At 43.3% G+C, this 15135-nt stretch overlaps 1 protein-coding gene across 1 annotated transcript in view; it reads right to left on the reverse strand.

The window, feature by feature from the left end:
* Positions 1-15135, reverse strand: part of SLC45A4 (solute carrier family 45 member 4) — a 182013-nt gene that overhangs the window by 38169 nt on the left and 128709 nt on the right. Inside the window, exons 3-4 of the mRNA XM_033933011.1 lie at positions 9616-9804; positions 6802-6981 (exon numbers count right to left, since the gene is read on the reverse strand). Of these exons, the coding sequence (XP_033788902.1) occupies positions 6802-6981; positions 9616-9804 (369 nt within the window). The remainder of the gene's footprint in view (positions 1-6801; positions 6982-9615; positions 9805-15135) is intronic.

The raw sequence follows: 15135 nt of genomic DNA on the forward strand, positions 1-15135 counted from the left end.
TATGGGCCTGGCTCCTCCTCTCTGTGGTCCACTAGCCCAGTGGTTCCCAACCCTGTCCTGGAGGAACACCAGGCCAATTGGGTTTTCAGGCTAGCCCTAATGAATATGCATGAAGCAAATTTGCATGCCTATCACTTCCATCATATGCAAATCTCTCTCATGCATATTCATTAGGGCTAGCCTGAAAACCCGATTGGCCTGGTGTTCCTCCAGGACAGGGTTGGGAATCACTGCACTAGCCCACCCACTAGGCTACTTAAGACACCTATGTGATGCTTTAGTAGGATTTCTCAAACTACATGTTGCTGTTCTACAGGCAGGTATGTACTTTTCTATTTAGAAATGTAGGGGTGGAAATGGAGGGACGATGACAGTGATCACTAGGGGTGGGTGGGAGTCATTACTTAATGATATGAACACCCCTGACGCAGCGATTTGATGCGAAACGGAGGGTTCCCCATTGGGTGTAAGGACTGCTTGGCCTGGATTTGGAGGCCATTAGCAGTTAAGTTATTTTTCTTGCTTTTGCTGTGGATGTTATGAGCTGGACTATACTGCCTTTTGTTACATTCACCCACTGACTTTCATCTGTATTAGGCGTGCTGTTTGATACCAAATGGCAGGCTACTTTAATTGCCTTGTTTTCTTGGACTATTTTTCAGCATTTACACATAAACAGCTTTTGTAGGAGTGGAGTTTTTTTGGCCAGATGAAGCTGAACTGAGGCCTTTCTCTCCACTTCTTTTCTTTTTCCCTTTCTCTTTGGAGAGTGTGAATGTTGTTGGTTGTAAGTAAGGCCTTGTAGTGTTGCTGGGTGTGTGTGTCGTTTGTCCATGTGAGGCTTGTTTTTGAGTGAAAAAGGGATATATTCAGGCCCTAATCCTTGAGTATTTATTTCTACAAGTTTACAAGTTTATTAGTGCATTTGATTGATCGCCTATTAAAATTACTAAGCGATGTACATAATCTAATACAATTCATAAAAGAGGGCTAACATTTAACAAAATTGTTACATATTTACAAACATGACTCGGGAGGAAAAAGAATAAAGTTACATTTTAAGTTATTGGTAGAAAAACAAAGGTAAAAACAAAAGGTAAGGGTTATATAAACCAGTGTTCTTCAACCTTTTTACACCTATGGACCGGCGGAAATAAAATAATTATTTCGTGGACCGGCAAACTACTAAGACTGAAATTTTTTTTTAAAAACCATCGCCGCCCCGTCCCCGCGAGGTCGGTCCCACAAACCATCTGATCCCATCTGCACAAGCCTCAAATAGTTATGATTTTATATTGAACATATTTTATTAAACTATAAACAGAAACAATATTCTATACAATTGTCTTTTATAAATACAAATAATACAGGGCAAAGATCAACAAAACCCCTGTCTCCCCCTTCCCTTCACATATATCCCCTCTACTATCAAGAAAACTGAATAAGCCAAATTATTACAGAATGCTACACAAATATCATGTAACAGAATACCACAGTCACACATGACAGGAATGGTGTTAGGGGAGTGGAATTAGGGCAACTGCCCCCTGGTCAGAGAGAGCCCTAAGCCAGCTGGAAGCTAAAGAAGCACTGCCTGGGCTTTGCACTCCCCAGTTATGTCTAGCAAGATACATATTTCAAATCAAATCAGATTTGAAATATGTATTTTTTTCTACCTTTTGTCGTCTCTGGTTTCTGTTTTCACTGCCTTTTCACTCTCTTCCATCCAGCGTCTGCCCTAAGAACATAAGAATTGCCACTGCTGGGTCAGACCAGTGGTCCATCATGCCCAGCAGTCCGCTCACGCAGCGGCCCTCTGGTCTAAGATCAGCACCCTAACTGAGACTAGCCCTACCAGCACACGTTCTTGTTCAGCAGGAACTTGTCTAACTTTGTCTTGAATCCTTGGAGGGTGTTTCCCCCTATAACAGCCTCTGGAAGGGCGTTCCAGCTTTCTACCACTCTCTGGGTGAAGAAGAACTTTCTTACGTTTGTACGGAATCTATCCCCTTTCAACTATAGAGATTGCCGTTCTCCCTACCTTGGAGAGGGTGAATAGTGTCTTTCTCTACTAAGTCTATTCCCTTCAGTATCTTGAATGTTTCGATCATGTCCCCTCTTAATCTCCTCTGTTCGAGGGAGAAGAGGCCCAGTTTCTCTAATCTTTCGCTGTACGGCAGCTCCTCCAACCCCTTAACCATCTTAGTCGCTCTTCTCTGGACCCTTTCGAGTAGTACCGTGTCCTTCTTCATGTACGGTGACCAGTGCTGGACGCAATACTCCAGGTGAGGGCGTACAGTGGCATGATAACCTTCTCTGTTCTCTTCAGTCCAGCATCTGCCCCTTCCATTCACTGTCTGTCTTTCCCTGCCATCACTCCTCCTCCTCCCCCCCCCCCCCCCAATTTGGTCTGGCATCCATCATCTTCCTTCTGTTCCCCTCATGGTCTGGCATCTCTGTCCTTCCCTCCCCCCTGTGGTTTTTAGCATCTCTCTTCTCATTTCCTCCACTCAGATCTGTTATCATTCTCTGCTCTCTTCCCTTTTCTTCTCTGGTCTTCCTTCTCTATTTTCTGCCTCCATCTAAATTAAATTTTTTCTTACTATTTAGTCCTGTTTCCCTGTGTCTACCCACAACTTGTCACCCCTTTCCCTCATCCCTCCATTATCTTACTATTTTCTTCCCCCTTTATTTATCTCCTCCTTCCATCCAGTATGTGTTCTTTCCCCACTTCCATTCAGCATCTGCTCTCCCCTCTCAACTGACATCCATCTGCCTTCTGCTCTCTCTCTCTTCTTCTCACTTCCATCATCTGTCCCCTTCTCTCTCTCATCTCCTCCATTCCATCATCTGCCCTTTCTCTCTCTCCCCCCCCCAACTTCCATCATCTGCCCCCCTTCCCCTCACCTTTGCGGGTCACTTTCTTTCCCCTGAGGGTGGCTCATGTCAGAGGGGAAGCTTTGGCCGAGCAGAACCGCTTGCAAAGAACAGTGGAACTTACTTGATTGATGTCGATGCTGGGGCCCGTTGCCGTTTGAAGGAAGAAAAAAAAAAGGTGGAAAAAAGGGACCTGCAAAGGCGAGAGGAAGGGAGACCTCCAGGACAGCTGCTCTTTGCCCTCCTTCAGCGGCCCAAGAGTCCAGACCAACAGCGGCAGCTCTGTGTACTTCTAACTTCGGCACAGAGCTGCCCCTAATCAATAGTTTAGCGTGGTTTCATGAGGCAGCCTCGGGGCCTTTGATAGCCGGCCCACTTCGATGATGCGATGTGGGCCGGCCTAGCAAAGGCCCCGAGGCTGCCTTATGAAACCGCGCTAAACTATTGATTAGGGGCAGCTCTGTGCCGAAGTTAAAAGCATACAGAGCTGCCGCTGCTGGTCTGGAGGTGCGGAGACAAGGCAGGAGGCAAACGCGGTGGAAGGCAGGAGTCCCGGTACAGCGACTGCAACAGGAAGTTGCAAGTCAGCTGACGCCGGCCTTTCGTTGCAGCGGGGACCGAATCCTTCGCGGACCGGCAAGATTTTTTTGCCAATCGGCACCGGTCCGCGGACCAGCGATTGAAGAACTGTGATATAAACCATAACATTATTAAGAGCATCTCCAGAAAAAATAAGTTTCAAGTATAAATAAGTCTCTAGAGGATATAAAAGTTTCAAGTAATAAACGCATCATTAAATAAGTATGACTTCAATAATTTTTTAAATGTTGTGATGTCTTTTTCTGTTCTAATATATTGTGGTAAGGCGTTCCACCATTGAGGCCCCATAACTGTGAACATATCTGATCTTCGTGTTCCAATAATTTTTAGAGAGGGTACTGAAAGAAGATTTTGTCCTGAAGAACGGAGTGGACGTTGGGTATTATGTGGGGTTAAGTATCCGAGTATAAAAGAAGGTTTGTTTGCTGCTAATGTTTTAAAACTAAATAGTATTATTTTGAAAGAGATTCTATGACTGATTGGTAGCCAGTGTGCATCTATTAGTAAAGGTGTAACGTGGTCATACTTTTTTGCGTTATATATCAGTTTGATGGCCATATTTTGTATTAGTTGTAATCTCCTTTTTTCTTTTTGGGTAATATTGAGGAGAAGGGCGTTACAGTAATCTAGTGGGACAAATTTGTCCCCATCTCCGCAGAAACTCAATTTCCCTGACCCGTTCCTGTAAACCCTACCTTCCACACAAGCCTCAAACACTTATGATTTTGAAGTGTTTGAGGCTTGTGCAGATGAGGACAGCTTTCATGAATGGGCAGGGACATGAAAAGAACTCAACAGGACAGGACAATGAGTTCCTGCAGGGACAGGAAAAAATTTGTTCCCATGTCATTCTCTACCCCAAAGCCCACCCATAACATGCCTCTTACACACTCCTTGTAGACTTATGTTCTAGAGCAGTGGTTTCCAATCCTGTCCTGGAGGACCACCAGCTAGTCTGGTTTTCAGGATAGCCGTAATGAATATGCATGGAGCACCTCCATTGTATGTAAATCTCTCCCATGCATTAGGGCTATCAGAAAAACCCGACTGGCTGGAGGTCCTCCAGGATAGGGTTGGGGACCACTGTTCTGGAGGACAAATGACCTGCAAGACGTCCAAATTTCTAGTTTTAAAAATCGGCATTTGGACGTTTTGGCAAGCAAAATGTCAAGTGCTGACTTGGGCAATTTTTTGGACGTTTTTGTGTTTTGATTATGTCCCTAATAGTGTGGCAAGTGAAGACTATGTAGTAAGATAATTCCAAATTATAGAATGAGCTCTAGCAAAACGAGATTCTACCTGCCAAGAAGTTTAAAAGGAGAGAAGAATGCAAACCTATTATCCCAGACAGGTCAATAGATGGATGACTTGTTTCAACTTTGCAGATCAAGAAGCTATGGGGCCTGAACACAAAAGTCCCATATGAATTTTGCAAAATTGTCTTTACTAGTTTCGCTTAGTATCACTTGGAAAGTGGATGAGACTTGATTTAATGCCTTTTTGTGGTTACAATCAAAGTGATTTACATATTATACTTATTTTGTATCTGGGGCAATGGAGGGTTAATGTCTTGCCTAGAAACAAGGAGCTGCAGTGGGAATGAGTCTAGTTTCCCTGGTTCTCAGGTCACTACACTAACAACTAAGCTACTCCATATGTGGCTGCATGACTCAGTGGTACATAATCTTTGAAGATGCTTCACAACTATCAGGAAGATGAGCGAGGTAACCAGCTAAACTTCTAACAAGCAACTTTCAACCCTTCAGTATACTGAAAATGACATACGATACAGAAATTACATATAATAAATAGAAAAGATTTGACAGTAGCACTACCCAACCATTAGTATTTAGTAACAGCAAATATTTCTGGTACTCTAGTGAAATACAGCTGGGCCCAAAACTGTAAATATGAAAATGCCTTTGAAATGCTAAAAAGTACTGCCCCAGACAATGCATATTGTTTCAACAAGGTACTATTTTGTCTTTTAGCTGACTATTTTGGACTAGCTTTTTTAGCCCGTTACATTAACGGGTGCTAGAACCCCTTCTTCCTTACTTTTTTCTCTTCCCCTGTCCAGCAACACCCCCCCCCCTTCTCTGCTCCCCCTGTCTAGCAGTACCCCTTCTCCATTGGTTTTACCTCCCCCCCTGTCCAGCAGCACCTCTTCCCTGCTCCCCCTGTCCAGCAGTAGCGCTTCTCCCTAACTTTTACCTCCCTCCCTGTCCAGCAGCACCCCATCCCTGCTCTCCCTGTCCAACAGTAGCCAGTATCCTTTCCATTTATCTTCCCCCTGTCCAGCAGCACCATTTGTTCCAAATTCCAGCGGTCTCTCCCTATCATCTGGATCATTGGGTCCTCTCCTCCTCTTCCCGTTGCCGGGGTGCCTGCAGCGCCGCCTATCTCCAACGCTCATACTCCCTTCCCTGTCCTCCTGCTCCAGGGTGATTGATTTCCCCCCCCTCCCCGAAACGGACAGGGGCAGATGAGGGAATCAGAGACATCAGGATGAAGAGGAGGGAGGGATAATGAGTTAGAGTTGATTGCGTGACTGCATGCGGCGGTCCTTCGCTTCCTGTTCGTCTCCGGGTTTTTTTTTTCCATGTAGGCCGGCATTGTTTATTGCCGGCTTCCAACTGCCACGTGCCGCAAACAGCTGCACGTACCTTAAATGGAGCACGGCCAAGGAGGCACAAATCACAGAGGCAGGGATCACGGCATTGTAAGTGCGCATGCGCGCTTAGGGTTTTATTATAGAGGATGACCTTCTATTAATCTTTGCATATATCTTATTTCTACCACTTCAAGGCTAGAAGAGATCACAAACTTTTCTAGTCCGTTACACTAACATCAAAAGGGACCTGCCCAAAATATAAATATCTTCACAATCTGAGCTGGCGGTCAGACTGTCAAAGCTTTAACTCTGTAAATATAAAGTTACATGACAAAATAACTTAGGAAACTGTTGCCTTGTCTTTTGCAATTTAATTTTTGGGGTTTCAAGCTATAGTTTGACATGCCACTGACAGAAGTAGCAGCCCAATGGTTAGCATTGTGGACTGAATTAGGGGGAATGTGTTTAATTTCTACTGCAGCTCCTTATGACCCTGGGTAAGTCATTTAGCCTCTACTGCCCTTGGTGTAAAAATTAAATTGTGAGCCCACTAGTAACAGAAAGTACCTGACTATAATTTGTAAACTGCTTTGGTTATACCACAGAAAAGGAAGTATATCAAATGCATTACCCTTACCATTGAGGCTCAGTTCAAGGGCCTATAGTCCATTTTAATCAGGCTAACAATATAAAAGGATTCTTTTGCCTACCAGCTGAAAAGGCATGGATGTTGAGGGCCATGTCTTGCTCATCATTGTCTGCCACATCCAGTAAATAGGCCCGGATTGGCCCCTCGGTTGCATCGGCACAAAAGTCCAACACCACCACACCAAGCACAGTCAGAACTATACCAATTGGTTGCTTTTCTGGAACATCACCAAAAGACAGACCTGGGAATACATATTTAATAAAAAAAAAAAAAAAAAATCTTTTAGAGTCTCCATTTAAAAGGGGGAAGGGGTGCAAATTAAAAATCAAGATTCAGATACAGGAAACAAAAGTAATAAGCTAGCTATTTAAACTGATTTACTACTAAAATAGCACTAGCTCAGAACTGCTGGAAACTGCGCACTATAGCATTAGCTCTGCATTTTCTGTTCCATAATTTATTTACTCCTTTTATTCTTTATTTCAGCTCTGTATGAGAGGTGCTTTAGATGAAGGAAGACTCAAACAGCCATGTTCTAAAGTCTATCTATTCAGCAAGGACCAACCACAACCAGAACCAGAACCACTGATTCAATAGAGTACATGCACAGACATCTGCTTCAGAGCATGTTTAAATTCATGCAATATTAGGGTTATAGGTGGTTTTGGGTTTTTAAGACAGAGGTGCCTATGTTGTCCTTCATATGGATAAAACTGGTTCTTTTTTGGGTTTCAGCATATTAAATACTGTACACCGTTATTTTTTTAAAAATTTATATACTGTATATTAACTATATACGGTTTACATTAAATTATCTACTATACTTCATTTTATAAACTGCTTCAGTTTCTAAGTAGTTGTTAATCAAATAAGCATCTAAAACTTTCTGATCTTAAGGTTTGGAAAAGGATGTAATTAAAAGTTCATGTTAGCTGGAGCAATTATGCTGCTGCCCCCATCATGACCACCATGTACAACAGACATGTCATCTAAAAGGAGGCCACCATAAGAGAAACATATTTACTGTATATTGCAAGAGTAATACACATTATAAAAAGTCAATCCATGCTGCTTGAATCATCCTGTATCAGGAATCCAGATCTCAACTAAATAGCAATAATAAATTGTTCAATAACACTTTGCCAACAATGTTTCTGGAGACAAAAGCAAAATTAGCTTCCCACCTCTTATTTTAAGTTAAACACAGAAAAGGTTCTGGTCTGTTTCAAACACAGTTCTCAAGAAAAGGCTCATGAAAAAAAGTATAACAGATAATTTTGGGAATAATTGTGGAAACAGGATGTATTATCAGATATGCATTAAAAAGAAAACGGATCACAACAGGAAACATTTCCCTGTGAACAGGTTCCTAGAGTTTTCCCATGTCGAGCACGAGCTGAGTGTACCTCAAAGCTCACTAATGGTCTCTAGGCACCACAGTACTTGCAGTTGAATAGCAGCAGTTAAAGTCTGGTATAAATGTGAAACTCATGTTTTGGAAGGAATAAGTTTCACAAAAAAAAAAAAAAAGAGATAGAAAGACACAGACAGTGGCCAAGGAGAGAGACAGAAAGAGAGACATCTATTCTAGTACGCGTTAATGTAACAGGCTTAAAGACTAGTATGTGTATGTGGGGATTTCACTCTGCCACGTTACTGATGTCATCAGTAATGCGACAAAGTGAAATTCCCGACGGACAAGGCCAAGAAGCCTGTTTAGAGTGCTGCCGGCCCAACGCTGCTTCGGTTGAAGGTAGGGTTCGCTTGCGGTCGGCGGGAAGGATAGAGGATCAGCTGGGGTTCGGCTAAGTGGTGGGGGTGCTCAAGGGTTCTGCTGCACAAGGGATGGGAGGGAGGGAAGGAAAGAAGCTGGACAAGGCTGCACGACGGATGGGAGGGAGAGGATAGAAGCTGGGTAAATTTCTGCTGCACAGGGGGATGGGAGGAGAGGAAAGATGCTGCACATGTGGAGGAGAGAAAGGAAAAAGAGGAAGAATTGGGTTAGAGAGGGAGGGAGAGACGATCATGTGCATACCCCAAAAATAAGACCTAGTGTCTTATATTCATTTGGGGCACAAAAAAAGGCACTATCTTATTTTCATGGAAACATGGTATACCATGGTGTATATATATATATGAATCAATTAACTGAACAGTCTGCTGATCATAAGATCCCATGTAAAATTTAATACATTTAAAAAGTCTTGAAACACACTCCTACCCTATACATCAGCTTTGAAGAGAGTTCAGTTACCCCCCAAAGAAAAAATGAAAACCATACAAACAAAAATCTCAACACACAACTTGGGCAAGAGCCTTCACTGATTACCAGTCACATGAAGATTTAATTCTCACCTACAGATGATAGGAATGTTTCCAAAACCATCAGGTGGGAAATCTCCTCACATCTTCAACCTATGTTGGCTTACAAGGGTCATTCCTATCTAATCTATTTGGACACACTACCCTATAAAAGGCATAAGCTTGAGGAGAAGAGTCTGTCAAACATGGGCATCAACCCTCTAACTATGCCACATGAACTGCTTTTTATTTGAAGATGGTAGCTTTACTCATTCTTGTTGCTTTTTGGACTTCCATCACTGTCCTGTAATAAACAGGGCAATTATGCCAGCCACAAGTGGATGCCGAGTCATAGAATTTCTGATCACTATATTTTTCTGTCCTGAAAACATTGGTCATTTCGATAGACATTTGGAAATGCTGCTATGCCCGTCTCCCATGGTGGGCATCGTTACTTGAGATCAGAGTCTGAACATTTAAATTAGTGCCAGTTCACCCACTGTATTAGCAACAGTGACATTAAGATAATAACGCAAGCTTTGGTACACAGAGGAAAAGGACAGTCCTCACTTACCTATAACCGAGCCATTAAGGAAAAGTGCAACTCCAAACAGAACTCCAACACAGAGAGCAAGAATGAAAGGCCGCCGTCGCCCCCAGCTCAGTGTACAGCGGTCGCTTGCAGAACCAATCAATGGAGTGAAGATCAGGCCCAGGATAGGGCTAAGAAACCAAGTGAGACTATAGTACTGCTCAGGAAGACCTAAAACAAAAAGGGGGAAGAAAATGGTCAATGTGCTGCTTTTTAAAAGCAAAGTCTAAGAACTGAATAATTCCCATCTGTACATACTATATCTAAACATGAACAATCATTTAATGATCACTTAAGAACATAAGAACATAAGCAGTGCCTCTGCCGGGTCAGACCATAGGTCCATCCTGCCCAGCAGTCCGCTCCCGCGGCGGCCCAAACAGATCATGACCTGTCTGAATCATCTGAAGGGGCTCCCCTGCCACCTTGGCCTCCCAATTTGGTCCTGCCTTCCCATCGAAGTCCCAGCCCTCCAGTCCTGCACATGCACGACCTGGTTGGTTTATACTCATTACCTGACAAACTTTCTATACTTTTGTTACATCCCAGCTCCTCCCTCAGTATCCCATGATCCCTTTATCCCTCAGGAATCCGTCCAATCCCTGTTTGAATCCTTGGACCGTACCCTGCCTGATCACTTCCTCCGGTAGCGCATTCCAAGTGTCCACGACCCTCTGGGTGAAAAAGAACTTCCTTGCATTTGTTCTGAACCTATCTCCCTTCAGTTTCTCAGAATGCCCCCTTGTATTTGCTGTCCCCTTCAGTCTGAAGAATCTGTCCCTATCCACCCTCTCTATGCCCCTCATGATCTTGAAGGTCTCTATCATATCTCCCCTGAGCCTCCTTTTTTCCAGAGAGCTTTATAAGCTTTAACTGATATTGCCTGAAATAGTGTTTTCCCACAAGTACCAACATCTTTGTTCTCTTATTGGTCTTGGCGAACACAAAAGTGTGTGTGGGGGGAGGGGCAGGGGATGAATTAGGGAAAGTCTCTTCTCTGCCCTCTCCCCCCTTCCTGTTCTCTGCAAGGGACAGTAGAAAAAAAAATGTATAGAAAAGGAGAGCCTCAATTAAGGAGCAGTCTTCTCTGTAGAGGAATGGGGATAACAGCAATCCCATGGGTACAGCTTCCAAGTTTGCAAAAATTCTGCGAGACGGAAGTTGCTACAAGTTTTCTGTGAGAGAATAAGGCTGGGAATGCCTAGAGGCAGCTAGAACACAGGTTTGGAACACTCACCGGTCCTGCAGAGGCTTGAAAAGAAGCAAAATAATTTATGTTTAAATACTCTAGAATCTGAAGGAAAGTTTGGGTGAGGTATTGAAGGAATTACCTGCGGTACAGGTGGGGATGGAATGGATCTTAACCAGTGCAAGCGAGTATGGATGAAATTTCTGTCCTTGCTCAACTTTCCACTATACAAAATGCCTACAAAAAGGTGTCAAAATTTGAAATCCAAAGTTAAATTGGAGTTAGAAAAATGCTTTATTACGCCACAATCAGTGATAGATTTATAAGAGCCATGTGGCACTTTTCCTAACTTTGGTAACATTTTTCCAACTTTGGCATTTTCAGCATTCTAACACTGATTTAACTTTGTTTTTCAAATTTTGATTTGATTTGATTTGAGGAAGGGAGGGCTTTGCTTAAGCCCTCCCTCAGACGTCAGCGCTGACATCGGGAAGACTTCCGTTCGGCTGTGTGCTGCGATAGGGCAGGTAAGGAGGAGGAGACTACCCTCGCGGCTTGAGTGCACTGCGATCCAACCCTGCAGGAACCCCGCGACCCTCGGAGGCGTCCCCACGGGATCCCCGCGACCCTAGGGGGCGTCCCCACGGGATCCCCGTGACCCAAAGGGGGAACCCGTGGGATCCCCGGGTCCCGCGGGATTCCCGTCATCCCCGTTCCCGTGCAGCTCTCTACCCTGGATAACACCTGCTATGGTAAGTAACTGTGCTTTATCCCTAGATAAGCAGGCAGCATAAACTCACATATGGGATTCCCTAGCTATGATAAAACGGATGGATATATACAGTAAAACCTTGATTTGCGAGCATAATTCGTTCCAGAGGTATGCTTGTAATCCAAAGCATTCGTACATCAAAGCAAATTTCCCCATAGAAAATAATGGAAACTCAGACCGATTCGTTCCACAACCGAAAAAAAAACTTTAATACAAAATACTATACATACTCATATTGCAAGACCTCGCTCATTTAGAACAGTCACTACACTCCCGCAGCGTCAGAGAGAGAACCATCGTCTCAGTTGTGATGATGTGACACATGTATACTGTGTGTACTCGTATTGCCGAGACTTTGCTTGTTTAGAACAGTCTCTACACTCTTGCAGCATCAGAGAGTGGAGAACATCGTCTCAGTTGTGATGTGTGTATACTGTATGTGTACTTGTATTGTAAGACATTGCTTGTATATCAAGTTAAAATTTAATAAAATGTTTTGCTTGTCTTGCAAAACACTTGCAAACCAAGTTACTTGCAATCCAAGGTTTTACTGTTTTGTTTTGTTTTTGCAAAGACTGAGAAAGAATTGAGAGAAGCCTTGAACCCAGCAAGTTAGTACAGAAGAGGAAGCATATTAAACAATATGCCGGTAAGCATGAAACCATCACAAGATCCTTAGCAAAGTAAGAGAAAATAGACTTGTTTAATAACCTTGAAAAACAGAGTTGGTCAGGATCATCTAGAACAGTGTTTTTCAACCTTTTTTGGGCAAAGGCACACTTGTTTCATGAAAAAAATCACGAGGCACACCACCATTAGAAAATGTTAAAAAATTTAACTCTGTGCCTATATTGACTATATATAAAGTAATTCTCTTGAATAGGAATCAAATAAACACAAAGAAAGTATTTTATAATTACTTTATTATGAAATATTAAGTAAACAGAATAGTGAAAAATTATAAAATACTTTATTCAGTGCGAAACCTGGGCCTGTTTGGCTGAACACAAAGCTGATATTCTGGCTGGAATCGAAGAAAGACACACACGTAGCTCTTCGTCAACAGCTCTCAGTCTCTCTCTGTATTTGGTTTTTATAGCATACAAAAATAGACAAATATACCCTCCATCCTTTTTATTAAACCACAATAGCAGTTTTTAGCGCAGGGAGCTGCGCTGAATGTCCAGCGCTGCTCTTGACGCTCATAGGCTCCCTGCGCTAAAAACCACTATTGCGGTTTAGTAAAAGGTGACCATATTGTAAAATATAGACAGCAGATATAAATTCAGAACTGTGCATAGTAAGTGAAGGGACGTTTTCATCTCTGGGAATTTACCCAGTTAACTATTAAGTTATTTGGGCAAATTCCTTTGAAAACTGTGGTAATACTGCCTCCACTTTGCTAAATTTAAAATAAAATCATTTTTCCTACCTTGTCTGGTGATTTCTGGTTGCACTTTCTTCTTCTGACTGTGCATCCAATCTTTCTTCCCTTCTATCAGCCTGTATGCTTTCTCTCCTCCACACCTCATTCCCTCCCTCAACTTTTTCTTCCTCTTCCCTGACCTTTCTTTCTTTTTTTCTGTTTCTCTTCTTTCCTTCTGTTTCCCTGCCTGCCCCCTTTCTTTCTTTCTCCCTGCCATTCCCCAAGCCACTGCCACTGCCATCGGGGAACAGGACCCACCAATGGATAACAGGCCCCAAAGCCGACGCCGACGCATGCTCTCCCTGACGTCAATTCTGCAATCGGAGAGGAAGTTCCGCCCAGCCAGGCAGCGATTGGCTGGCCTGAACTGCCTCTCCGACTGCAGAATTGACGTCGGGGAGAAGAAGATTTATCGGCTCGATAGATTAGATCGCCAAGACAAAGTGAGTCTTGGGTGATCGACTCACTTTGCCTTGGCGAGCTACTGGCGCCCCTGCCTCGGGCCCCCTGTCAGCTCCGGGCCCCTGAATGCAGGACTGGTAGTACTGCCCTGATGGCGGCCCTGCGGCACACCAGGCAACATCTCGCGGCACACTAGTGTGCCGCAGAACAGCGGTTGAAAAACACTGATCTAGAATGATACCTATGGTAAATTGAGATTATATGCTTTGGTGCCATAGGAGGGGCTCTGATTCTGCTCATGAAGTATACAAAAGAAAAATGAAAAGTAGGAATGAGCCTTACAAAAAGCAGTGACTTAGCATGAACAGATATACTAAGAAAGGTGAAAAAGAAAAGGGAGGTGACATATGACTGGTCTAGAGTTAATGATACATAATCCCATCACACTCCAGAGTGTAACAGGTAGAACACTAACACACTTAAAGAAGATTGATATAAAATCAAAGGACCCATGACAGAGGTACGGCTTGGCTGCAATACTGGATCGATAGCCAATGGTAATATGCAATGCTATAGAAGGAAAAAATTATGTTCTTACCTGTTAATTTTCTTTCCTTTAGACGCAGCAGATGAATCCAGAGACCAATGGGATAGCACACATCTACTAGCAGGTGGACATAGAGAAACTGATTAACAGGTGGTCCTATTGGCTGACAAGCCTCCTGCATCTTCAGCATTGCTCCTTGCCCAAGCATCCGTAACCATCAATATGCTTAGCATGTAAAAAAACTTCTTTCTCATAAGAAATTTCACAAGGTAATAATACAGAATACAACTATCAATAATAACAAGACTTCGAAAGTTGTAAAAGAAAAAAACGACAGTAATATCCAGAAAGGGTGGGGCTCTGGATTCATGTGCTGCGTCTAAAGGAAAGAAAATTAACAGGTAAGAACATAATTTTTCCTTTCTTAGCAACAGCAGATGAATCCAGAGACCAATGGGATGTAGCAAAGCAATCCTCAATCTGGGTAGGAAGCAAACGCCGCCTCCGCAACAACCGAAGCACTAAACGTAGCCTCCGCATGCGCCCCCACATCCAACCGATAATGCTGAGATAAAGACCATGTAGCCGCGTGACAAAACTCCTCCAAGAAAAAAACCTCTGGACTGAGTCCAAGTAGCCACCATTACTCTGGCTGAATGGTCATGAAGTTCTTTCGCCAACCGCTTCCCTGCCATCAAATAAGCATAAGGAATGTCCTCCTGGACCCTTCGAGCGATGGAGGCTTTGGATGCTGCCATACATTTGTCGCATCCCTTGAAGAATACAAAGAGGTGATCTAAATGACTAAAAGGTCATTAGAAACCTACAAATTGCAGAGAATTCTATGCACTGTTAAAAAAAAAACAACGCAGTGAAGAAAAGCTTGCCTCCCCATTCCTCCTCCCAGGAAGAAGGAAGGAAAAGTGAGAGCTACATAAAATAAAGGATGACACTACCTTAGAAAGAAATGGTGGTACTGTCCGAACTGACACCGCAGAATTTGTAAATCAGAAATAAGAATCCCCGCCATACAAGGCCTGCAACTCAGAAACTGTCGAGCTGAAGCCATGGCCACAAGAAACACTGTGTTCAACGTCATAGCCTTTTAGAGTCTCAAAAGACAAGGTTGAAACGAAGCCTTCTGTAAACTGCGAAGAAGTAGCTTA

This window comes from Geotrypetes seraphini, chromosome 2, assembly GCF_902459505.1.
Source record: "Geotrypetes seraphini chromosome 2, aGeoSer1.1, whole genome shotgun sequence".
NCBI classification, from domain to species: domain Eukaryota; kingdom Metazoa; phylum Chordata; class Amphibia; order Gymnophiona; family Dermophiidae; genus Geotrypetes; species Geotrypetes seraphini.